The sequence below is a fragment of the Schistocerca cancellata genome, chromosome 7, assembly GCF_023864275.1.
Source record: "Schistocerca cancellata isolate TAMUIC-IGC-003103 chromosome 7, iqSchCanc2.1, whole genome shotgun sequence".
Lineage (NCBI taxonomy): Eukaryota > Metazoa > Arthropoda > Insecta > Orthoptera > Acrididae > Schistocerca > Schistocerca cancellata.
Window position 1 is genome coordinate 104195235 of NC_064632.1, and position 27217 is coordinate 104222451.

The 27217-nt window shown below is 44.1% G+C and overlaps 1 protein-coding gene across 1 annotated transcript in view; it reads right to left on the bottom strand.

Annotated features, from left to right (window-relative positions):
- LOC126092655 (phospholipase A1) overlaps positions 1–25252 on the bottom strand; it is a 358751-nt gene extending 333499 nt beyond the window's left edge. The window contains exon 1 of the mRNA XM_049908377.1: positions 25150–25252. Coding sequence (XP_049764334.1) covers positions 25150–25252 — 103 coding nt within the window. The remainder of the gene's footprint in view (positions 1–25149) is intronic.
- Positions 25253–27217: the final 1965 nt, after the last annotated feature.

Here is a 27217-nt window from a genome sequence, read left to right on the forward strand (position 1 = left end):
ACACGACGCAAACCATTACGTTTGATCAACGATACTACTGAAATGATGGCTTGTATATGACATTTTTCCGCGTAGTTACAAGCAAAAGAACATATTTATTTCTAAAAAAAAAATGGTTCAAATGGCTCTGAGCACTATGGGACTTAACATCTGTGGTCAGTCCCCTAGACTTGAACTACTTAAACCTAACTAACCTAAGGGCATCACACAAATCCATGCCCGAGGCAGGATTCGAACCTGCGACCGTAGCAGCAGCGCGGCCGGACTGAAGCGCCTAGAACCACTCGGCCACAGCGGCCGGCTACTTATTTCTGACAGACTGCTCAGTGACCACGAATGTTCAAATAAAGTCAGTTGTAATTCACACTTTGCAACGTTAGCATTGAAAATCAAATCATTATCACAGATCTGACCAATTAGCAGTGGTCAATGACGATGTAGGAAACATTTCACCACTCCCTTTCGTAAATGAGGGGATGAACCGCGTTTATCGTTTTCCCTTTTTCCCAAGTACATTTCTCAATACTCACGCCTAAATACAACGAGAAGTTATTCAAATCCGTTTTGCACGTGGTTTGTACATAACTGGTACACAGTAATTTTCTAAGTATGGCAGTTAAGGCAGAACGAGACAACCAATGGCCAGTATTACGCAGTAAGTACTTGCGATGGAGTGATGTGATGAGTAAATGGACAGTTCTGTACAGAAGTCTGCAGTCTTAAGAGCGTCCGCACCTGCAGATGGCAGGTAGAAAGCAGTGAGCGATCCGTGGTTCTGCTCCAGATGCTGGTAATGACGTCTACCGCATCGCTCTCGTTCTGTCAACCGTAGAACTGGATAACAAGCGAAAATTGCCGTACGTTCGTGCATGCGTATAATGAGAACGCGACGCAGACAACTACCAAGACGCGTGCCCGGAACAGTCCCGTTCACACGAACAGCTTTTACGATTCTTTTGGAACGTACGCTCCAAGCACGCACACTAATAGTCTGCGTTTGAATGCGAGACATAATAAATGCCAGCAGCTCGCTCTCGGTCACACACCTGACGCTGTTAACAAGATGTTGCTCCATAGTGCTGTACAGCGTAACATGTCTTAGACAAGGGAAAACATCGAAAATTTAATAGAATCATATACTAGTTGTCTATGTCTGTGGAGGGTAAAATCTGACGAGTACAAAAACAGAAATCTGAAACAACCAAGTGTGAAGCTATTGACATTAACGTACACGAGCAGTTGAAAATGGACAGCACTCAACTCCACATGCGGTGCGCGGAAACGTTAATATTGTCTGTTTTGAGCAAAGAATTGTTAAATCAGCTTACCGTTAACACAATTCTCTCTGCAAACTCAGAAATGTATTACTTGTAACATGCAGAAGAAACAGCAATTCCGGTATCACGTCCAGTACGACAACTCCAGGAATACTGCAGTCCTCTCACAACCAGTTAACACCAATGAAAAATCAAAGGTACAAAATAATCGAGAATTACGTGTTACGTTTTATGACTGAAGCACTTTACATATACACTCCTGGAAATGGAAAAAAGAACACGTTGACACCGGTATGTCAGAACCACCATACTTGCTCCGGACACTGCGAGAGGGCTGTACAAGCAATGATCACACGCACGGCACAGCGGACACACCAGGAACCGCGGTGTTGGCCGTCGAATGGCGCTAGCTGCGCAGCATTTGTGCACCGCCGCCGTCAGTGTCAGCCAGTTTGCCGTGGCATACGGAGCTCCATCGCAGTCTTTAACACTGGTAGCATGCCGCGACAGCGTGGACGTGAACCGTATGTGCAGTTGACGGACTTTGAGCGAGGGCGTATAGTGGGCATGCGGGAGGCCGGGTGGACGTACCGCCGAATTGCTCAACACGTGGGGCGTGAGGTCTCCACAGTACATCGATGTTGTCGCCAGTGGTCGGCGGAAGGTGCACGTGCCCGTCGACCTGGGACCGGACCGCAGCGACGCACGGATGCATGCCAAGACCGTAGGATCCTACGCAGTGCCGTAGGGGACCGCACCGCCACTTCCCAGCAAATTAGGGACACTGTTGCTCCTGGGGTATCGGCGAGGACCATTCGCAACCGTCTCCATGAAGCTGGGCTACGGTCCCGCACACCGTTAGGCCGTCTTCCGCTCACGCCCCAACATCGTGCAGCCCGCCTCCAGTGGTGTCGCGACAGGCGTGAATGGAGGGACGAATGGAGACGTGTCGTCTTCAGCGATGAGAGTCGCTTCTGCCTTGGTGCCAATGATGGTCGTATGCGTGTTTGGCGCCGTGCAGGTGAGCGCCACAATCAGGACTGCATACGACCGAGGCACACAGGGCCAACACCCGGCATCATGGTGTGGGGAGCGATCTCCTACACTGGCCGTACACCACTGGTGATCGTCGAGGGGACACTGAATAGTGCACGGTACATCCAAACCGTCATCGAACCCATCGTTCTACCATTCCTAGACCGGCAAGGGAACTTGCTGTTCCAACAGGACAATGCACGTCCGCATGTATCCCGTGCCACCCAACGTGCTCTAGAAGGTGTAATTCAACTACCCTGGCCAGCAAGCTCTCCGGATCTGTCCCCCATTGAGCATGTTTGGGACTGGATGAAGCGTCGTCTCACGCGGTCTGCACGTCCAGCACGAACGCTGGTCCAACTGAGGCGCCAGGTGGAAATGGCATGGCAAGCCGTTCCACAGGACTACATCCAGCATCTCTACGATCGTCTCCATGGGAGAATAGCAGCCTGCATTGCTGCGAAAGGTGGATATACACTGTACTAGTGCCGACATTGTGCATGCTCTGTTGCCTGTGTCTATGTGCCTGTGGTTCTGTCAGTGTGATCATGTGATGTATCTGACCCCAGGAATGTGTCAATAAAGTTTCCCCTTCCTGGGACAATGAATTCACGGTGTTCTTATTTCAATTTCCAGGAGTGTAGTTCTAAACGTCTTGTTCCTCTAACGTACGAAAAGTAAGTTTGTGAAAGCTGCATTCAGTTTGTGAAAATTGTATTCATTACTTTGGAAAGCATGTGCTCTTTTTTTTAATGAACGTGAATTATCTCCCTACGATTGTCTAATTTTTGGAATTATTGAAAATACATGTACCTACTTACCCTTAAAATTGCAAAACACGTTTGTGGTATTATATACCACAAAAATGCGGCAGAAATTGAAGGAAGTCTTGAAGTAACTGCCCAGTTGGCACAATATGGGGCATGGCTGGCAAATGCTCTTTTGGAAGTATGCATTTCCACGTAACGGTACTTTTTTTTAATATCAGCGGCACAGACAAGCTCAAAATACGATTGTTCAAAAAATTTCGGAACATTCGTAATTTCGCACCAATGGCGTATTGGAGGGAAATGAAGTTGGCATCCCTGCACACACCTGTGTTTAATGTGTAACTGGCGGAAATTCCATTGTTGTATGTCTGTCAGTTACTGTTCACTGCTGTATTGAATAGAACGTTGTGTCGTACAGTTTATGAATTTCGAGACGGCAGAGCCAGAGGAGCAACGTGTCTGCATTAAATTTAGCGTGAAATTCAAAAAAACCTTTACAGAGACACACCTAATGATCTAGGAAGCCTACGATGATCAGTGCTTAAGCCGTACTCGGTGTTACGAATGGTTCACATGATTTAAAAATGGCCGGACTGAAGTTAAAGATGACCCTCGTTTAGGACGCCCTTCGGCAACTACACACGACGCTCACTCATGTCAGGAATGTCAGCGAAATTATGCGTGCCAACCCGATTGACTGTCCGGGAGATCGCAGGAGAATGTACCATTTCAGTTTAATCATGTCACGAAATCCTGACACAGCATCTCCGAACGCATCGTGTTACCGTCAAGTTCATCCCACGCCTCGTAAATCAAGACCACAAAGACCTTCGCCTTGCAGTCTGTCAATCTGTTAAGAGCTTTTGGATCGCGCAAATGAGAACGAGATGCTCCTTAAAAGAATCATAACTGGTGATGAGCCGTGGATCTATGGTTGTGATGTTGAGACCAAAGTTCAATCTTCACAATGGGCCAGAAAAGGTTCTCCAAGACCAGAAAAAACTGCTAATCGATGGCACTATCGGAAAGTGTTGCGACGCCTGCGAGAAAATGTGAGAAGGAAACAACCTGAGATGTGGCGAGCCAATTCATGGCTCTTGAATCACGATAGCACAAACGCACATTCATCCCTGTGGGTGCGTGACTATTGCATAGACAACAAAATAACTGTGGTCTTCATCCTCCGTACTCCCAGACCTGGACCTAGCGGCCATTTTTTATTTCCGGAGTTGAAAACACAGTTGAAAGGACACAGATTTGCAGCGGTAGACGAGATAAAAGAAAATTCGCAGACGGCGCTTCGTGCGATCGAGCAAGAGGCGCATCAAGACTGCTTCCGGAAGTGGAAACGGCGTTGGGTGCAATGTGCCATTTGTGGAGGAGAGTATTTCGAAGGAGACCATGCACAATAAGCAAACGGTAAGCGTAGAAAAATTTTGTGTCAAAGTTCCGAAATTTTCTGAACAGACCTCGTCTACTCAAATGTGGCACTGCTCATCCGATGTAATTTTTAAAATTATCTGAATCAATCCTTACGGAGATCAGAGGAATACCAGTAAGCCCCGACACCGATTCCTTGAAGAGTCGAACTCCCACGTATAAAAAACCGTATCTCCCGAAATGTGTGCCGTACAGTGATATAATTTTACAGGCACATTCTGCGGTATATGTGGATACTGTCTTCAAAATGTGTTGTGAATAGAAACAGTAGAAAAGAAGAATAAGAGAAAGTCAAATGAAAACGAGACAGATGGAAAAAATTAAGTAAACTGTTTACTATTTCAAAAGTAATCGCCATAATACGTTTATGCCACTGTGCCACAAGGCAGTCAGTGGCTTCATGGAAAAATGCTGCAGTTTCCTATGGAAACACGATTGCACCCGGGCATGAACCTCTTCGTCCGAAGCAAATCGACTGCCTTGAACGTCTTTCTTAAGGGCTCCAAAACCATGGAAGTTGCATGAGGAGAAATCGGGAGTGTATGGAGGACGTGCAAAGGCTTCTTAGCGAAACTTCTGAAGCGTACTCGAAACAACGTTGGCAACATGTGGGAGGAGCATTTTGTTGGCAGGTTCTTTCAACTAGGCAACAGAAGTTTCGCTAGGAAGTCCTTACACATCCTGCACAGAGGCCAGATTGGTTGGAAAGAAAGCCAATGTGCATTCGGTATATCTATCGGGGGGGGGGGGGGGGGGGGGGGCTCATCCGAGCTGTGGAGGCGGCATTGCCTGCAGCTATCGAGCACGCAGAGTGCAGTCGTCTGCAAGTTATGGCTCCTGTCGCATGGGTTTTGTGACCATCCTCAAATCATACAGGCGGCTGGCGGAAGTGCTGCAGTCTGCTCTCCTCACGCGTGGGGTGAAAGCAGAGTTCGTAATTTGCACCATTGTTCCCACAATTGATCAGGGTACTTTGGTTTGGAGCCGAGTGGAGGGTCTCAACCAAAGGGTTCGTCGACTCTGATGGTCTTGGCTGCATATTTCTAGATCTGTGTTATCGGTTGGAGATTTATACGACTCCCTTTGATAGGTCAGGGTTGCACTACACAAAGGAAGCAGATACTCTGGTAGTGTGGTACTTGTCGAGTTGCACATGATGTCCTTAGGCTAGGCGGTTGTTTGAGGTGAACTTGCCTGTCAATATACGGCAATGGAAGTCAGAGTATGTTCGACTGTCAAAATTTTATCAGTAAATTGTTGAAGTATTTGTAAAAAAGTTCCTTAATTTACTGCCCTCAGGAAAGTTCACATCCTGAAATTATTCTTGGGACCGAGTGCTGGCTGAAATCCGACGTTGAAAGCTCTATTTAGTGAGTCATTGAACATATATCGGAAAGACACATTAGAAACCATAGGAGGGCAGTGTTCATGGCAGTTGACAAAAATATTGACTGTATTGAGGTAGAGGTTGAGAGTCACGGCGAAGTTATCTGGTCGCATGTAAAAGGTCTAGGTGTAACCAAGATAATTGTTGGATGTTTTTACTGGCCACCTGATTCGATGTGACAGTTCTAGAGCCATTTACTATGGTCAGTAGCGCGTAAATAACTACACCATGCAACACTATAACCCGTTCACCATAAGAATAAACCTAATGTAAACAAACACAAACGCGATGATTGGTCAGAAGCCGCAGCTCACGTACACTGGTGTTGTTATGCTCTTTTAAGTAGGTCAGCGCCTAGAACCGCTCGGCCACTCCGGCCGGCTTATCAAGTGTTGTAAATTGCCTAAGATGGCATACTGTGTTTTAATACGACAGTATGCCATCTTAGGCAATTTATAACACTTGTGAAAACATTTGATAATGGCACTTTGAAGCCGAAATCATGATCGTGTAAGTGTAAATGTAACACTGTAAATAAACAACAGCCTAATGGCGGTAATGACTTTAAGGAAGTATATTATGACTGTGGCCCCGCATTATGAAAAAATTATTCGTCGTTCTTGTTTTTAATTACAACAGTACGTCAGCTAAAAACGATAACGTGTTGCGGTTTTCGTCTAGTCGTCTAAAGAGCGTATTGTGGGAGATTTGCAGTGTATTATTTCATTCTACTTCAAAATTAAATGACATTCGAAGCTGTATTGCTCCTCTGCTCGTCAGTTTTTAAGTGTGAACTGCAGCTGGCTAAGTCACTGCAGGCTATCTGTACCAGCTGACCGGCCAGTGTCGTCCTAGTTAAATGCGCCGGTAAAGCTGTAAAGTCGAAGTGCGCGTAACGCACAACACAAAATGCACCCTTATTATCGTGACAGTACTCGAGACAGCTTGGCACCCACGTGAAACGGAAATCCAATGAGGTTCCAGCAAATGCGGAAGAATACATAGTGCAATGTTAACATCAGGTTTATTCTTATGATGAACGGATTATAGTAGGAGGCGACTTTTAACGTACTGAGCATAGACTGGGATGTCTGTGGATTCATTGTAAGGAGTATAGAGAGACAGTCGTACGAAGTACTTTTGAATTGGTTTTTTGAAAACTGTCTTGAGCAGCTAGTACGGCAACTCACTCTCAATCTTAGGCCTTGTACCTACAAACAGGCCGGACCTTATCGACAATGTCATTATAGAAAACGGAGATTAGCGGCCGAAAGTCAGTTTCCGAGACCGAAGCCACTACTTCTCAATGAAGTAGCTCCTCAGTTTGCCTCACCAGGGCTATGTGTATCCAAGTGCTAGCCCAGCCCGACAGCGCATAACTTCGGTGATCTGACGGGAATCGTCGTTACCACTGCGGCAACGCCGTTGGCACCTTAGTAAATGGGGCAGTCAAATGAAAACGATACAGATGGTAAAAAATAAGTAAACTGTTTATTATTTCAAAAGTACTCCCCATTACCGTTAACGCGTTTATCCCGTCGTAAGGCAAAACGGTCAAAGCTTTCCTGGAAAACACTTTTGCGGTTGTTTACGGAACCATGATTATACCTAGGAGTGCACCTCGTTGTCTGAAGAAGTCGAAGGACACGATGTCTTTCCTCAGGGCTGTAACAATAAGTAAATCGCACAGTAAGTGATGACTGTTTGGAGGATGTGAAAGGGATTCCCAAAGAATCTTCTGCAGCGTAGTCGAAGCAACATGGCATCATGTGGGCGACTATTACCCTGCAATAGAATACTGCCGCTCATCAACATTGATGGGCGTTTGAAGTTGATGACGCGCTTCAGGTTTTGCAAAGTGTCCACGTATCGCTGTGCGTTAATTGTGGCGCCGTGTTCCAGAAAGTCAATGAGCAGCGGGCCCATAAAGTCAAAGAAAAAGGTCATCATGACTCCTGGAGCTGGCGTGCCAGTGGTTTCGACTACACTGCAAAAGTTTTGCTGAGGAGCCCTTACATATCCTCCCTACATTCCAGATCTCTCCCCATGCAGTTTACATATTTTGGAGCCCTGAAGAAATACATTCGTGACCGTCTATCTGCTTCGGCTGAAGGTACAATCATGGTTCCTTAAACAACAGCAAAAATTTCTCCATGAAGACATGGGGCGTCCTGTCTGACAGTGGGATTAATGCATATACTGAAACGGTGATTACTTTTGACATGATAAACAGTTGACTTGCCTTTTTTGCATCTGTCTTGTTTCCATTTGACTGTCCTTTACACAAACAAAAGTAGATGGTTAATAGGTGGATGCTAAAACCAAGTAAATAAATAAAATAAAAATGTATGGATAAATGGACAAGAGAAAGAGTTATGACCTCTACAAATGCTATTCTTTTACGACCATAGCTCTGGAACGTCGAAATTATGTATACAAAGATCATAATATAAAAAACAGTTAGCAAACTGGAATGAGATTTTCACTCTGCAGCGGAGTGTGCGCTGATATGAAACTTCCTGGCAGATTAAAACTGTGTGCCCGACCGAGACTCGAACTCGGGACCTTTGCCTTTCGCGGGCAAGTGCTCTACCAACTGAGCTACCGAAGCACGACTCACGCCCAGTACTCACAGCTTTACTTCTGCCAGTACCTCGTCTCCTACCTTCCAAACTTTACAGAAGCTCTCCTGCGAACCTTGCAGAACTAGCACTCCTGAAAGAAAGGATATTGCGGAGACATGGCTTAGCCACAGCCTGGGGGATGTTTCCAGAATGAGATTTTCACTCTGCAGCGGAGTGTGCGCTGATATGAAACTTCCTGGCAGGTTAAAACTGTGTGCCCGACCGAGACTCGAACTCGGGACCTTTGCCTTTCGCGGGCAAGTGCTCTACCAACTGAGCTACCGAAGCACGACTCACGCCCAGTACTCACAGCTTTACTTCTGCCAGTACCTCGTCTCCTACCTTCCAAACTTTACAGAAGCTCTCCTGCGAACCTTGCAGAACTAGCACTCCTGAAAGAAAGGATATTGCGGAGACATGGCTTAGCCACAGCCTGGGGGATGTTTCCAGAATGAGATTTTCACTCTGCAGCGGAGTGTGCGCTGATATGAAACTTCCTGGCAGATTAAAACTGTGTGCCCGACCGAGACTCGAACTCGGGACCTTTGCCTTTCGCGGGCAAGTGCTCTACCAACTGTTAATCTGCCAGGAAGTTTCATATCAGCGCACACTCCGCTGCAGAGTGAAAATCTCATTCTGGAAACATCCCCCAGGCTGTGGCTAAGCCATGTCTCCGCAATATCCTTTCTTTCAGGAGTGCTAGTTCTGCAAGGTTCGCAGGAGAGCTTCTGTAAAGTTTGGAAGGTAGGAGACGAGGTACTGGCAGAAGTAAAGCTGTGAGTACTGGGCGTGAGTCGTGCTTCGGTAGCTCAGTTGGTAGAGCACTTGCCCGCGAAAGGCAAAGATCCCGAGTTCGAGTCTCGGTCGGGCACACAGTTTTAATCTGCCAGGAAGTTTCATATCAGCGCACACTCCGCTGCAGAGTGAAAATCTCATTCTGGAAACATCCCCCAGGCTGTGGCTAAGCCATGTCTCCGCAATATCCTTTCTTTCAGGAGTGCTAGTTCTGCAAGGTTCGCAGGAGAGCTTCTGTAAAGTTTGGAAGGTAGGAGACGAGGTACTGGCAGAAGTAAAGCTGTGAGTACTGGGCGTGAGTCGTGCTTCGGTAGCTCAGTTGGTAGAGCACTTGCCCGCGAAAGGCAAAGGTCCCGAGTTCGAGTCTCGGTCGGGCACACAGTTTTAATCTGCCAGTTAGCAAACTGTTTGCCGATGAGCTCGGAATCACGCTTGATAAAGCATACAAAAAATTCTTAAGTCTTCGAACCTATGCCAAATGCGAGGCAAAAATGTTGCCTGGAAAGAGTGGAATCGGATGTGGCTGTTCATTCTCATGGTTTGCATCTAATGCCATGAATTACATATTATCTCGAGACGCACTTGAAGCAGGATAGTGTGTATTCTGGTGAACAAAAATAAAAACTGTATTCTTAATTTCAAACCTCCCTTTCTGAAACCTTTCAGTTCTTCTTCCACAGCTTCGCATACTTCTCGTACCATGAGGCTTACTGGTGAACGATGAACGTTAAAGAGCAGTTACATTAAATTTCCGTACGAATTAACGGTGGTAAAAACCGAAAGCTTATCGCCAGGCGATAGCACCTGTTATACACTGCCTCATATTTGTATCGGTTTTAGCAGTTCTTGAACAAATTTCTTTTACAATATATTCGAAATCGTGTTACGACATTCTCGCAAAATTCTGAAACATGCTTGCTGCCAACGCCAGTTCACTAGTTAAATTTTAAGAAGCGTTGCTCTTTCTGCCTTGATACCTAGTGTGCTGTTAATGCACCCACTTCCACTAGTTCGCGTTCGTCTTTTTGTGGCAACCGAGCGGTCTCTTGGCAATTTAATCCCGCGAACATTGTCGGCCAACAGCGGCCAGAAATGATGTGGATGCGGCCGCTGTCCTGTGGCCACAATATTGCCATACCGCATAGTCGGGAGATATTGGCGACAATAGACAATTTTTGGCCGCTGTAAACGTACAGTGTCTCGTGTTAGTATCAGCAAAGCTACAACTTCAAGATTCAACATGGACTTTTAAGAGACTGTAACCTGCTGGAGAAATCACTGGATTGAACACTCGGGGAGAGCTGTACAAACCCAAGGACCGTCTATCAGGCGATAGAACCACATCGATTGTATAACCAGCAGTTGTGTTTTTGTACTGTGCTTTACTGAAAACTTTAAACAGTCTATACCTGGCAGCAGCGGGAACTAATTTGGCTATGTGATTAGCTACAGCCAGGGTTCAGTTAAAATACTGCTACCTGCCAGTGGAACCTTGCTGTTAATTATGTTTCTGACGATGAGAAGGAGCAAACAGTGACAAGACAGACGGATATAATAGCAAAACGTGCCAGAAATATGTTAAAGCTGAACAAGTCGATGGGGGATGTAAATTAAGGACAGTTCGACACACGATGCTGAGATAAATGGAATGAAATCAGGCTAAGGAAAATGCAGCAAAGTTCACACAATATATATGCTTTGCCGATGTTGATAAATTTGTTATTCGGCAGCAGTTTCTGTGATATCATGAACAAATGTGCTACAACATCAAAGGTTATATTGTACAGAACTGGACTTCAAAGCTAGCACTAACTTCATGATGATGTTGTATAAGGTGCCCGGTGTCTTACCCACAATCCGTTCATTCAGGTGGGTTTCCTTTCAAGAGATGTCAAATGATGAATTAATTTTTAGTTTAAAAATTAAAATTAAAGCAGTCTTCGAAATGGCGCAACAGATAGTGTGGAAAGTCGCAAACTAGTTTTGATTTTCAATCCTGCTACGAAATGAATTTTTTCCTTTTTATTCTTTTATTTTTTCCTCTAATTTTACTTTTGATGACAGCTGACAATCTTCTTCATTGCGTTGGTTACAAGGTAGATGACAATGAAATTGACTTCATACTCTGTACGCAGCAGGACCATTCAAATGTATTTATTATGTTGTGATTTGTAATTTCTTGGAACGATAGTCCAACAGTCAGGTAAGTTGTTCTCGCACCATGAACATTGTATGAAGACACCTTACCACAATGGCATATATAATTTTCAACAAATTTATGGGAAAACTTACGTGGTGAACGCTCTGCAGTATTGGTTTCTCATGTATCAATTTTGCAGCCATAAGCCACCGTTTAGTTAAATTCCGTATAACATTCATGTATCCCAACGTACTTCGACGCCAACAAAATAAAAAAAAGAACTGTATGATTACCATAAAATGATTGCCTTATGAAATGCAGCCCGTCCATCTGACGCTATACAGATTATCTCATCACTGCTAATATTGTAATGTTGTAATGGATGGTAGGAAAGTTGACTTTGTCCGATTATCGAGCATGACGCTCTTGCACGAAAGCCCACCAGTCTGAATGACTACGTGAAATAGCCGCCAGCTTACGATACATTACCATTTAGTCCGTTCCTTGGCACCAATTCTGACTCGCGTCCTCCACGTGAGAGAAAAATTGTCCTACCTACGAAACATGTTATTAAATTGTCCGCGTTCTCCACGTGAGAGAAAAATTGTTCTCCCTATGAAATTTGTTATTAAACTGTATCATTTTTTCACGAAAATGCGAGAAGGAAGAATTAAGGCGGCCCGTGGTTTATACAGCCTGACGAGAAATTAGCCGTAAGACTGAGGTAAGAAAAGTCAAAACTACTTTGTAGACCACAGTGGTTTACTTCATATTTGTCGTGTTGTGGAAGAATGAAAGCCCACAACGAACTGACACTTGTTACTCTTTAAGGTGGTGCATAATCAGTTATGTTCAATTTCGTCGTCGTTAGTAAAATGCACATTTTGTGGTGATAAAGATGTGTCGATATTAATGGTTAGAGAAGCTGAACATGCTGGCTGAAAATTCAGAAGGATTTTAATTCATTACTTCAGCCTCTGTCCGTATCGAAGAACTCTGAAGAAGTTCGTTACGGTTTTCCAGATCGCAAATCATCTGCAATGACATCATTTTCGTTCCTTTGATCAAGACTGCTCTTAGTTTTATGCCCGACATAGCTACAAGTCTGAAAAAAAATCGTTACCGTCATCAACCATTTTCTTAAAGTTCTTAGTACTAAACTATGACATCACGTACAGCAGTTTTACATCTTCAACAGTAAATGACATTTTTGTAGCAGCCATTGCCAGTAACTGGTTCGGTAACACCACCTTACTGCAGGAGGTAAAGCGATGTAGCACGACAGCCGATGCTGTCCGCCAGTCACCGCCGGCCGCAGACACTGCCAAGGTACCGCTCTCCATACTTTCCACTGGGCCTGTCGGCTGCGTCGGCTGCCGCAGCCGCCAGCCACATCATAAAGAACAAACTACCGTGACGCGTCTGGTGTGGACGGCCAACTGGGGTCCGCCAACTGCCAGTACATTAGAGATGGGCAAACTGAAACACGTAAATGTTTCGAAACAAATGAAACAGTACAATGTAATGTTTCGATACGGTGTTTCGAAACAGTGAAACAGTTTGTTTTGTAATCTAATAAACCTACACATTTTATCATCTTGAATGTCTACTGTTTAAGTATGTCCATATAAACACAAATGAGGTGCGAGAGCTCTAATCATATCGCAGAAAGTATGAAACTATCACTTAGGCGTCTTGGCAGTTTCGTATTTCCTGCAGCAAATGCGCTGCTTTTGTGTCATGTGACTTTCATACTTTTCAATTGGCTGAGGAAAGCCTTAGCTGAAGACAGAAGAACCACCACGAACGGAACTGGAGGTGGGAGCAAACTGCAGAAACAACAGATATGCTACTGGGATTCCCACATTCCATTAGTATGGCTAATATACCCATCCTGCTATTTTCCATGCACACAAAGGGAATCATTGTGGATAATAGACACAGTGACTATAGACTCACAAATAACGCCAAATAATTCGAAAAAATAACAAAATATAATAGAAAAAAAATTGTGTTTCAAGGTGTTTCGAACCGTTACTATGAATTTACGATGCTTCCCGTTCGCCATTACACTATCAGTGATATGTCAAACAGATTGCTTACAATTATACCTACATCAAATTTATATACATGTCTAATAACTGTCACTCTACGCCTTTTTTTATTTAAAATGTTGTAGTCTTACTTGCGTTTCTTAATATGATTACTGTACATGAACAGAGAAGCGTATGTTATAAAAAAAGTGTAATTCAACTGAATGATTTTCACATATTTATTATTTTGAAAGCGAATAGTATGCGTTGTTTTATTGTTTGGTTAGTGTTTATAAAGCAGATGTTACGCCATTTCGGAATAGGACAGTCAGCTAGAAACGAAGCTTTATTTTCGGATATCTTGAGCTTCATGCTATTGCTTGTCAAAAGATTTCGACACTCTTGAAAGTGTTTCATGAAGTGGTATGTTGTGTTTCAGTACCTGTGCCGAGCCCGAATCTCGTCCGACACAGAGCGGAATGAAACATCACTGTTTCGATACAATTAGTCCGTTCCAGGCGCAGGTGGACTGATTAACAGTCTTATTTTGAAACAACGATACAGTTTCTGTGTCTGGCTCGAGATCCGAGACAAGGGCGGAATGAAACACCACTGTTCCGAAACAGTGAACCATAGTCGTTCCGAAACACTGAAACAGTTCCAGGTATCGATACACTGTATCGAAACATAGAAACAGTGGCCAAGTCAGTACATCGAAAGACGCGGAATGTTCGAGCGCTTTGTATTTGGACAGCGTTTGAGGCTCTCTTCGTGCGCACTGTTGGAGGCTGGAATCACCAGGTTAAGTGCGTCTGCATTGTACGCGGACAGTGTTGATACTGTTGAAGTATCATGTAAGTAATAAACAGGGTACTTTCGTTGTCGGAATCGCTGATATGAATACCTTCCAAAAGATAACGCGCGCAATTTTTAAAATCGCTGTCCGCCGTCTGCTCTCTCTCTCAGCTTCAACGTAAACTATAAAAGGTATTATCCGCTATTGTTCAAATACTACTGTCTTGCACTTGGATTGGTACTGACGCTGATCGATGTATGTATACTGCTGCCGTATCGTGATGTATCTGGAAATAATTTAATAAATAAGCCTGTGAAGTAAAGAACGCGTACCTTCAGAGTTATTATTGGATTCAATCCTGTCAGTAATACGTGCGTTAATGTTTTTTTTTCGACAAATTATATTATCAGTTACATGGCGTAAAGAAGATGCAGTATATAGATCGAGGTGCAGTTGACAGATTATCTGGTGGTTCAATCGTGATCCACGCGGTCTGTATCCTTTTCCGTTTGTTTATATTTTATGTTTTTTCAAGGAATTAATTACAAATACGGAATTATAGAGTTAACAAAATGAATACGGAGTGAAACTGCAGACAAATTGAATAACTTATAGAAGTTTACAGTGAAAAGCAGAACTTTAGTAACTTTGTGAGAGCTGGTGTTCTGTACTTTTGTGTACCTATATTTTGTAACGTGAACCTGAACAATGCAAGTGGTGAGCTTATGTGAAAGCCATCTGATGAAATAAGTCGCCAAATCCAACTGAAACTGTAAAACTGTTTTGGAATTAACTTTTACCAAAAATAATTAGAAATGTGAAACCGCGCACTAAATAAGCTATAGTGTAAAATTCTGTATTACGCAGAGCTGTAAACAGTGCTACAATGCGTGACGTCGCAGTACTTTTCTCACAGTTCCAACAAACATAACAAACAGAATAAAAATTATACATAACATTACAAATCGACGGAAAAATTCCAAAATGATATCACATGTGCAAATATATAACAACACTGTAAGAACAAGACCGTCTGACAAAGTAAATGAGTTCTGAACTAAACTTTACTGAACTCAACCTGATAGTTTTGAAATGCAATGCTTCACTGTGAATGACTTTACTGGGTACTGACTGTAATCCTAAACTGGCCCTAACAAATTTTGTGGCTTACCTTATCTCAAAGGAAACTCAATATTTCTCGAAAGTGGTGAATATTAAAACACAGCGCTGCACAAATCAGTTAAAGAAAAACCTTGCCAAGTACAATCAAACTAATTGATCTGAATAAATAAAGAAAAATCCTGCTAAAAACTGACTTTCTCTAACTCACAATAAATTATGCACGGGCAAGCAATGCAGCGACATTACCTGAATATCTTCCCACTTTTCAAGTCAATCTTTACAGACTTATTTTCAAACAGCAACATCCTCTCCGTATGCAACTCTGTGTGCTGCTGATTATTTCCAGACGGCTGACCAGCGTGACCTACACCCGATTCTCTCTCTTATTTTAACATTGAATGCTATCCTGACAACGACTATGCTACTGACAACCAAAGATTACATTGCTTGTACTTAGAACCTCTGTGGCGTACAATATCGACTATAGAAGGCTTCTGTTTGACAAATATCCAACGTACAGATGAAGTATAACACATCGAATAAAAGAAGAGCTCACTTCACTTTCACTAAATACATAAAATAAGCTAGTAACCTGAAGGCAGTCATTAAAAAAAAAAAAAAAAGCAAAATCCTGGCAGTGGATCGAAAGCGATCTGATATGCAGAGTGGACGAAGAGAAGAACAAGACCACCACTTCACTGTCACATTTGATCTCTGACTAAGTGATGTACATGTTTTCACACCAGACGCTGTATCTTCTCTTGCCATCCACTCTCTCCAACATAATTTTATTCCGCAACAGACGTGTCTGAACCAAAGACCACTACTCCCTCTAAAAGAAAGCAAAAATGCGGTGTTATTCCACATTAGAACTTCTATCCGATCCATCACACGCAGCTTAGCTCCATTCGCATCAGCAACTCTAAACACCTCATTCACCTCATCTTTAACTGTACAGCACTTCGTAAATACATTTTTCTCGTAAGTATGTTTCATTTACACACACGTGTTAAAACTTGCCAATGACAACTTAATATGAGGCCACCAGTAACTTCATAGTCTCGTCAGTTATGTCGTGAATGGAGTGATCATTTTTGTGTTACTGTTAATGCAACCTATTGTATTCACATGTACTTATATGTACATTTTTTGTAACCAGCAAGAAAATAAAATTTACATGCTTTTGAATAAATGTCTAAATCCAATCCTCTGACTCTGTTTCAAGACAAAACCCTACTTTTAGTTCGGTCATATGTGAGCTCATAATTGCTCAGTCAACCGATGTTCGAAGTTTACGAGTGAAACTCGATAAGAAATTTTGAAAATTCAATTATTCCCCGCAATCATTTATCTGAAAAGATTGAATCCTCCATACCTTTCTGTTCGTTTAAATACTGGATTCCGCATTGTCGACGGTTGTTCGTTTTGTGTTTTAAATCATGGGGCAGAACAGTAAATGTGGCCTTTCAATTTTGGCCGCTCATCAGCTCAACACCAGCTGCGCATTCTCGAACATCTTGCGGCTCTCTGCGCGGCTACGCAAGGTTGAAGTAGTGCTGCCAGAAGTTACGATTTTCGGGGAAGTCCCAATTTTTAGGCGAGTCATGACCCGTCCCGCATAAGTCTTATACTGTACGCCAAATATCCCCACTTTTGGGCCCCGCTAACAATTCGAAATATGAGTACTCCCTCCAAACCTGATCGAGTACCTGGAAGCTCCGAAATGAGTTTCTGAACGCGTGGAAATTAGAATACGGTGCTGCAGGAGGTTGTGATCATCTGATGAACTAAAGTAGAGTATCCATAGTATCCTCTGACGGAACAATTCGAGAATCCTGTTGCTTTCTGGAACACCTTGTTTATTTTGGAGGTTATTAAAATTTTCAAAATGATACATTTTTGTTACACAGCGGTTAGTTAAGAATCATAAATAATAACACAGATATAATAATAGCATTTAAAAAATTGTTATCCTCAAAATGTCGAAAAAACGCTATTTTGTTAATAGTTTATCACGGCGCAGTTATTCAGTTCACGCAGGACAGCAGATTCCGCGAACACACTTTGGGAAACCCTGAACTAAAGGGACGTTACAGCGCATGCCCGAACTGTACGTTTCGAAAACACACATGGCCGCGAGCCTTCCATTGTTGTATTATTACCACCATGTCGCTGCTTTCCGAACAGCGTTTCAACCTTTCACCCTTCTCACACATTGCCTGCCTCCGAATTCTCTTGTCGCACGAAATAGTACTTTCTTGGATGGTACAGAGGCATGGAGGAAATCTTTTATTACCAGGCTAAATTGGGTTCTTTTGATGAGCGGAACAGTATTTTTGGTTACAGATGTACCAGTATACCAACTTTGTTCACAATATATAAATTAATAACTTATTTAACGACTGTAAATTTACGTTGTTTTTTTTGCGTGTGTGTGTATATGTGTGTGTGTGTGTGTGTGTGTGTGTTTGTGTGTGTCACGACTTTTAGGTTCTTGTCCCGCCGATATTTTAAAACTGTCAGCTCCTAAGTGCTGATTTTCCGCAAGCTGGACCTGGCAACATCAGGTCTCAGAACTAGGAGAAGAGTGGGGGGGGGGGGGGGTGGCAGAGCTCGAAGAAAGAACTGCAGTACTGTATACCCGCCATGTAATCTGGAGAGACAAAGATGCATTCATTATCTGTGTTCCCGCAAACACAGTCCGTTTTGCTGAACAACGAACAGTGTACGCGCAACAGAACAAGAATGACATTAACAAAACATCAAGAACGAAACCGTAAACGTTAATGTCTATTTGCATTTTCTCTCATTTTTACTATCAATTTGTCCTCAGCACTGGTAAGTTGTCAGTGTTCCTTAGGCATTAGTTGTCGTCCCTAGGAAAGAAACTGATTAAGGAAGATAATTATTAGTCCATTCTCCACTTCGGCTGAGCACGCGAATAACTCCCTGACACAAACAACACAGTGGCCTAGCTATACAACGACTGCGTTCACGTGCACCACAACTAAAAGAAACTACTGGATGATGTCATCTCCACTCCACTTGTTAAACTGTCTATATCCACTCCTGGAAATTGAAATCAGAACACCGTGAATTCATTGTCCCAGGAAGGGGAAACTTTATTGACACATTCCTGGGGTCAGATACATCACATGATCACACTGACAGAACCACAGGCACATAGACACAGGCAACAGAGCATGCACAATGTCGGCACTAGTACAGTGTATATCCACCTTTCGCAGCAATGCAGGCTGCTATTCTCCCATGGAGACGATCGTAGAGATGCTGGATGTAGTCCTGTGGAACGGCTTGCCATGCCATTTCCACCTGGCGCCTCAGTTGGACCAGCGTTCGTGCTGGACGTGCAGACCGCGTGAGACGACGCTTCATCCAGTCCCAAACATGCTCAATGGGGGACAGATCCGGAGATCTTGCTGGCCAGGGTAGTTGACTTACACCTTCTAGAGCACGTTGGGTGGCACGGGATACATGCGGACGTGCATTGTCCTGTTGGAACAGCAAGTTCCCTTGCTGGTCTAGGAATGGTAGAACGATGGGTTCGATGACGGTTTGGATGTACCGTGCACTATTCAGTGTCCCCTCGACGATCACCAGTGGTGTACGGCCAGTGTAGGAGATCGCTCCCCACACCATGATGCCGGGTGTTGGCCCTGTGTGCCTCGGTCGTATGCAGTCCTGATTGTGGCGCTCACCTGCACGGCGCCAAACACGCATACGACCATCATTGGCACCAAGGCAGAAGCGACTCTCATCGCTGAAGACGACACGTCTCCATCCGTCCCTCCATTCACGCCTGTCGCGACACCACTGGAGGCGGGCTGCACGATGTTGGAGCGTGAGCGGAAGACGGCCTAACGGTGTGCGGGACCGTAGCCCAGCTTCATGGAGACGGTTGCGAATGGTCCTCGCCGATACCCCAGGAGCAACAGTGTCCCTAATCTGCTGGGAAGTGGCGGTGCGGTCCCCTACGGCACTGCGTAGGATCCTACGGTCTTGGCGTGCATCCGTGCGACGCTGCGGTCCGGTCCCAGGTCGACGGGCACGTGCACCTTCCGCCGACCACTGGCGACAACATCGATGTACTGTGGAGACCTCACGCCCCACGTGTTGAGCAATTCGGCGGTACGTCCACCCGGCCTCCCGCATGCCCACTATACGCCCTCGCTCAAAGTCCGTCAACTGCACATACGGTTCACGTCAACGCTGTCGCGGCATGCTACAGTGTTAATGACTGCGATGGAGCTCCGTATGCCACGGCAAACTGGCTGACACTGACGGCGGCGGTGCACAAATGCTGCGCAGCTAGCGCCATTCGACGGCCAACACCGCGGTTCCTGGTGTGTCCGCTGTGCCGTGCGTGTGATCATTGCTTGTACAGCCCTCTCGCAGTGTCCGGAGCAAGTCTGGTGGGTCTGACACACCGGTGTCAATGTGTTCTTTTTTCCATTTCCAGGAGTGTAGTTACTGTAGCTGATTATTTTGTATGTATGCCTAGTGGCTGTCGCGGCAGGAATCAGTTTCCATTAAATTATTTTGGGGTTTGGACTGCGTCCTGCTGCAAAACTATAAACCAAATTATCGGGCGCCATACCAGTCGTCCGTCATCAGGATGTGGAATACACATGTACGTGCAGGCTACCTAGGCCAAAGCTTAGGGATCCACACTACAAAAATCTAAAACAAAACGTATCTGTGTTTTAATATTAAAGATGAATGTGGATAACACCAAATATCTCCTAGTGATGAGACCTTCAGATGTACCAGGTGATCAAAAAGTCAGTATAAATTTGAAAACTTAATAAACCACGGAATAATGTAGATAGAGAGGTAAAAATTGACACACATCACACATGCCTTGGAACGACATGGGGTTTTATTAGCACCAAACAAAAAAAAAGTATTGCTAGACGCGTGAAAGATCTCTTGCGCGCGTCGTTTGGTGATGATCGTGTGCTCAGCCGCCACTTTCGTCATGCTTGGCCTCCCAGGTCCCTGACCTCTTGTATTCCGTGCGATTATTGGCTTTGGGGTTACCTGAAGTCGTAAGTGTATCGTGATCAACCGACAGCTCTAGGGATGCTGAAAGACAACATCCGACGCCAATGCCTCACCATAACTCCGGACATGCTTTACAGTGCTGTTCACAACATTATTCCTCGACTACAGCTATTGTTGAGGAATGATGGTGGACATATTGAGCATTTCCTGTAAAGAGCATCATCTTCGCTTTGTCTTATTATTTTATGCTGATTATTGCTATTCCAATCAGATGAAGTGCCATCTGTCGGACGTTTTTAGAACTTTTGTATTTTTTTGGTTCTGATAAAACCGCATATCATTCCAAGCATGTATGTCAATTTGTACCTCCCTATCTACATTATTCCGTGATTTATTCAGTTTTCAAATTTATACTGACTTTTTGATCACCCGGTAGATGGTAAAATCATTCACAGGGTAAATGATTCAAATATCTTGGCCCAGTTCTTAGTAAAAGGCACGAGACAGACCAGGCATTAATGGCGAGAATTTAAGCAGGAAACAGGTAAGGTTTGCATTCGGGAAGCTGTTCAATTCCCAGCTTCTATTAAGATTCGCGTAGACTAGGATCTACAGAGCTGTAATCCAACCCATGGTCCTATATAGAGCAGAGACTTTGACTCTGACACACTAGATACGGGCGTGTAACGCATCGAGAAGGCCAGATCACCAGGCAGGTGGCGGAATGAGATATCAGAGGTAACAGACCAAGGGGAAGACACAGCTGGAATGGATTGGCGGTATCAAACAGGATATGGGTACGATGGGACTAACTGGAGAAGAATACAGAGACCGAAGACGATGGAAGGGGCTGATAGGCGAGGCCAAAGGACGACTGCAGTTTGTATGGCCAACTTGGTAAGTAAGCATTATCGATTTCGGGACAAACAGCCCCGTCTTCAGTTGGATCTTGTAAGATATATCTAATGGCTGTTAGGTATAACTTCCTCGGGATCTCAGTATGCTGTCATCACCGATCAACAAAACAGTGACCACAACAAAATGCAACTCAAAATTTATCATTTATTTTCAAATACGTTTATTCGGTAACAGGATATTTTTGGTAATGTGCAAGATGTCTAAAGAGCCATAGCGTCTGACAAGATAACACACTAAGGTCATAGAAATTCTAAAAAAAATTAAATTTATTCTTATGAGGAATATTTTTGTTGTTTTAATAATTATACTACTACCAACTGGAATAACACCAAAAAATTATCAGCACAGCAATATAAGAGCAGTACCGATCACCGTACGGCAATAACAACAATGTAGCAACAAAGTAAACCTATCTCTGTAGTAAGATCGTTTTAAGACGACGGTTTTTATATTTTTCGGTATACTTTACTATTATGGACCGCCACAAATACAGACCAATCGCCATTAAATGAAAGAAGAATTCATAATCGGAACTGCGAAAATAAACTTTTCATTTTTTAATCTGAAATGTAAATGCCGCGTGACCAGGGCGTCCCGCCGGGTGGCTCGTTCTCCGGGTGCAAGTCTTTCGATTTGACTCCACTTCGCCGACTTGCGCGTCGATGGGGGTAAAATAATGATGATTAGGGCAAGACAACACCAAGTCCCTGAGCGGGGAAAATCTCCGTCCCAGCCGGGAATCGAACACGGGCCCTTAGGATTGACATTCTGTCACACTGACCACTGTTTTTTTGTTCGTAATAGTTCGTTGTATTTCGTCTTAGCGGACGTCACGCGACATCCGTTGAAGCTCTTTGTTAATCCTTTCACTCAGTTTTTTTATTACAGAGTCCAACCAGCTCTCTGACCGAACACGTTGAGCTACCGCGCTGGTTTTTTTTTTTTTTATCTGATCGGGGCGGATGTCGTAAGACACCCTTTTAAGTTCGTTTTTGGTCTATTAACTCAGTTTTTTTATTACAGAGGGCGAAATTTGTGCCACAGTAAATATGGCCCTCCTACTGAAGCAGTGCAGTTTTCCCTCTTGCTCTAATACTTGATTAAAAGAAGCGTACATAAATGCCGTAACATGATTTAATGTCGGGAGTAGAGAGGAAGAAAGTGATTATCTCTATTAATTGTGATTTACGATAAAATTTTAACGGCCCACATTACCGAATAAGAAATGAGCTGCTTTTGTAGCGCGGCGGTACGGTCGTAGCCTGCCCAGTCACACACAGCTATGTAAACAAACACTTCCGCAGATGGAGCACAACGCACTGACCCCATCTACGCGCCACCGGCCTGCCAACCTGTACGAACTTCGTTCCTGGCTCGGTCAAGGGGGGAAATTCTTACTTTAGAACTAGCAGGCACAATGCTTTGCGCAGTGAAAGTATCAACACAGTTGCAACCGACAACGTTTACATTGCAAAAAAACGGTACAATGGACCTGCTAAAACGTTTTTTGCCATAAGAATAATCCCACCCTGGGGACGTACAAGTCAGTAAGTTTATTTTGTTGCACTGATTTCCGAGGGCTAACATTCTGGGGTAACTCTTCACTTCCGCAAAAACCATGAATTGTACAAAAGAGAATTACTAGAGCTTATGCAGAGGTAAGACACGTTCACTTGCAAAGAATTTGTAATATTAACCACAGATTTGCAGTACATTTATTCACTTATGAAATTTTTGGCATCAGTCCATTGCAAATGAGAGGAATAGAGATATTCACTAAAATGATCTTCACTTTCCTCTACTAAAATAATAATAAGGAATAGAGAGGTGTGAAATACACAGCTATAAAACAGTCTGCCTATGAAAATGCGATACAGCACAAGAAATTTAAAATATATATTAAATTTCTTTCTCTTTAACAACCCCTAAACTGTAGAGTGATTCTTGAAAAGAAATAAGTCGATTACCAACAAGTAAGTAGCCCGTATGAAGTGCATAAACAAATGTATATTGGTATATAATATTCTTTCTAACTCTATCTGCAATCTTTTGTTCAACTGACACTTAACGTTTAACGTGAAAGAGAACTAGGGAACATGGAACTACATAACTATTTCTAATAATTTTCGCGCATGCAGCCGGATTCCGTCGACATTCTGCCACGATACTTCGGCGCAGAGACGTCCGGCCATCATGGGGTGAGTAGACGAATAATGAAGAGCCATGGTGAATTCACGATATTTATGCCGAATTTCGTGAATGCGAAATGTGCTGGCGTCTTTTGGCGTATTCATCAGGTCATGACACGCGCCTGTGTGTGCTGCCATCGGTGGTGGAAGTGAGAGATCATCTAATCACTGGGTATCGACTGACCCATTCGATTCCGTTGTGACGACTGGATAATTTTAATTATGTTGTTGTTGTTGTGGTCTTCAGTCCAGAGACTGGTTTGATGCAGTTCATGCTACTCTATCCTGTGCAAGCTTCTTCATCTCCCAGTACCTACTGCAACCTACATCCTTCTCAATCTGTTTAGTGTACTCATCCCTTGGTCTCCCTCTACGATTTTTACCCTCCACGCTGCCCTCCAATACTAAATTGGTGATCCCTTGATGCCTCAGAATATGCCCTACCAATCGATCCCTTCTTCTAGTCAAGTTGTGCCACAAATTTCTTTTCTCTCCAATTCTATTCAATACCTCCCCTTTAGTTATGTGATCAACCTATCTAATCTTCAACATTCTTCTGTAGCACCACATTTCGAAAGCTTCTATTCTCTTCTTGTCTAAACTATTTATCGTCCACGTTTCACTTCCATACATGGCTACACTCCATACAAACACTTTCTGAAACGACTTCATGACATTTAAATCTAAACTCGATGTTAACAAAATTCTCTTTTTCAGAAACGCTTTCCTTGCCATTGCCAGTCTACATTTTATATCCTCTCTACTTCGACCATCATCAGTTATTTTGCTCCCCAAATAGCAAAACTCCTTTACTACTTTAAGTGTCTCATTTTTTCTCTGCCTCGTGATGACTGGGTGTTGTGTGATGTCCTTAGGTTAGTTAGGTTTAAGTGGTTCTAAGTTCTAGGGGACTGATGACCATAGACGTTAAGTCCCATAGTGCTCAGAGCCATTTGAACCATTTTTTTGGTCTCATTTCCTAATCTAATTCCTGCAGCATCACCCCATTTAATTCGACTACATTCCATTATCCTTGTTTTGCTTTTTTTGATGTTCATCTTATATCCTCCTTTCAAGACATTGTCCATTCCGTTCAACTGCTCTTCCAGGTCCTTTTCTGTTTCTAATTTTAATCATAGGCTGCCAATTTTAATTTTATAAATCGTGACAAGAGTTTTCAACTAGATAAAAATTGGAATCCTGTAGTTAAAATATCCAGTCACAACGGAATCGACGGGGTCCTTCGATAACCAATGATTAGATGATCTCACTTCCACCACCAAGGGCAGCACACACAACTCTCTGGGTCGAAATATCGTGGTAAAATGTCGGCTTTGAAGAAGAAATACGCCGGGAAAATTTCAGAAGCTACATAACTAGTAGTCGTGCAATCCGAGTTAGCAATCGGCGCGCACTGATGATGGCAGAATCATCAACGGTGGGAACAGTCGTGTTCTCTGGTCGTCAAATGGCAAGTAACCGAAACAGGACTATAATCTCGTTTTTCACTTCTGCCAGGAATGCTGCTTCCCTTGCTAGCTGTCAGCTCTGGTCGCGCGCGTATTTTTTCGAAGTTGGCAGCGGAGGGGGGTACTCACCGAGGATGGCGGCGGCGGCGGCGACGGCGGCGGCTGCAGCGACGAGCGCGTGCGCGGCCCTGGCCAGCGGCTGCGGGTTCTGGAGCTGCCGTCGCGGCTGCATGGCGGGACGCTACTGCAGGCAGCACGGCCGGGCTGCCCCGCGCAGGACTGGCAACTGTCGCGCCCACTTTCCCCCGCTCCTCCTCGATATGCCTGCCACGCTCCACGGTGGGCGAATGTCGCACGGCGGCGAAATGCGAATTTCGGAAAAGTGGGCGCGCGTAAGATTCCGCTGACTGCCATAGAAGGGTGAGGGGTGGGGGGAACAATTCGCGAGTTTCTTGGAAAATGTTGGCCGCCTACGGGCGTTATCGGTTGATGGTATACACCGATATTGGTGCCATTGTGACCGCAGCCTAATGCTGTTCGCACAACTCGCATCGTCCAGGGCTTCATGATGAATTCTCGCATCTCCCCTGGCCAATCACCAAATCACAGCATTTTTAAGTCTTTGAGACCTACTTTGGAAAAAAGGGTGCGTGACCTCCATCCACCTCCATCATCGTTACCTGAAGTTGCCACTATTTGGCAGGAAGAGGAGTATAAGATTCTTTTGAAATCCATACAGGACCTAATGTATCAATTGCAGGACGACTGGAAAATGTTTTGAATGCCTGCGGTTTTCCTACACCGTTTTTGGAATGGCAGTGTGTTGTGGTTTAGGCGTGACCATGTTTATGTCCACCCCGTGTACATTAGTTTTCAAATCAGTACGCCACTACGTGTGCGGTGAAAACGAACAGACTTATACATCTACATCTACATCTACATCCATACTCCGCAAGCCACCTGACGGTGTGTGGTGGAGGGTACCTTGAGTACCTCTATCGGTTCTCCCTTCTATTCCAGTCTCGTATTGTTCGCGGAAAGAAGGATTGTCGGTATGCCTCTGTGTGGGCTCTAATCTCTTTGATTTTATCCTCATGGTCTCTTCGCGAGATATACGTAGGAGGGAGCAATATGCTGATTGACTCCTCGGTGAAGGTATGTTCTCGAAACTTCAACAAAAGCCCGTACCGAGCTACTGAGCATCTCTCCTGCGGAGTCTTCCACTGGAGTTTATCCATCATCTCCGTAACGCTTTTGCAATTACTAAATGATCCTGTAACGAAGCGCGCTGCTCTCCGTTGGATCTTCTCTATCTCTTCTGTCAACCCTATCTGGTACGGATCTCACACTGCTGAGCAGCATTCAAGCAGTGGGCGAACAAGCGCACTGTAACCTACTTCCTTTGTTTCGGATTGCATTTCCTTAGGATTCTTCTAATGAATCTCAGTCTGGCATCTGCTTTATATGATCATTCCATTTTAAATCACTCCAAATGCCTATTCCCAGATAATTTATGGAATTAACTGCTTCCAGTTGCTGACCTGCTATTTTGTAGCTAAATGATAAGTGATCTATATTTCTATCTATTCGCAGCTCATTACACTTGTCTACATTGAGATTCAATTGCCATTCCCTGCACCATGCGTCAATTCGTTGCAGATCCCCCTGCATTTCAGTACAATTTTCCATTGTTACAACCTCTCGATATACTACGGCATCATCCGCAAAAAGCCTCAGTGAACTTCCGATGTCATCCACAAGGTCATTTATGTATGTTGTGAATAGCAACGGTCCTACGACACTCCCCTGCGGCACACTTGAAATCACTCTTACTTCGGAAGACTTCTCTCCATTGAGAATGACATGCTGCGTTCTGTTATCTAGGAACTCTTCAATCCAATCACACAATTGGTCTGATAGTCCATATGCTCTTACTTTGTTCATTAAACGACTGTGGGGAACTGTATCGAACGCCTTGCTGAAGTCAAGAAACACGGCATCTACCAGGGAACCCGTGTCTATGGCCCTCTGAGTCTCGTGGACGAATAGCGCGAGCTGGGTTTCACACGATCGTCTTTTTCGAAACCCATGCTGACTCCTACAGAGTAGATTTCTAGTCTCCAGAAAAGTCATTATACTCTAACATAATACGTGTTCCAAAATTCTCACCGAGCGAGGTGGTGCAGTGGTTGGCGCA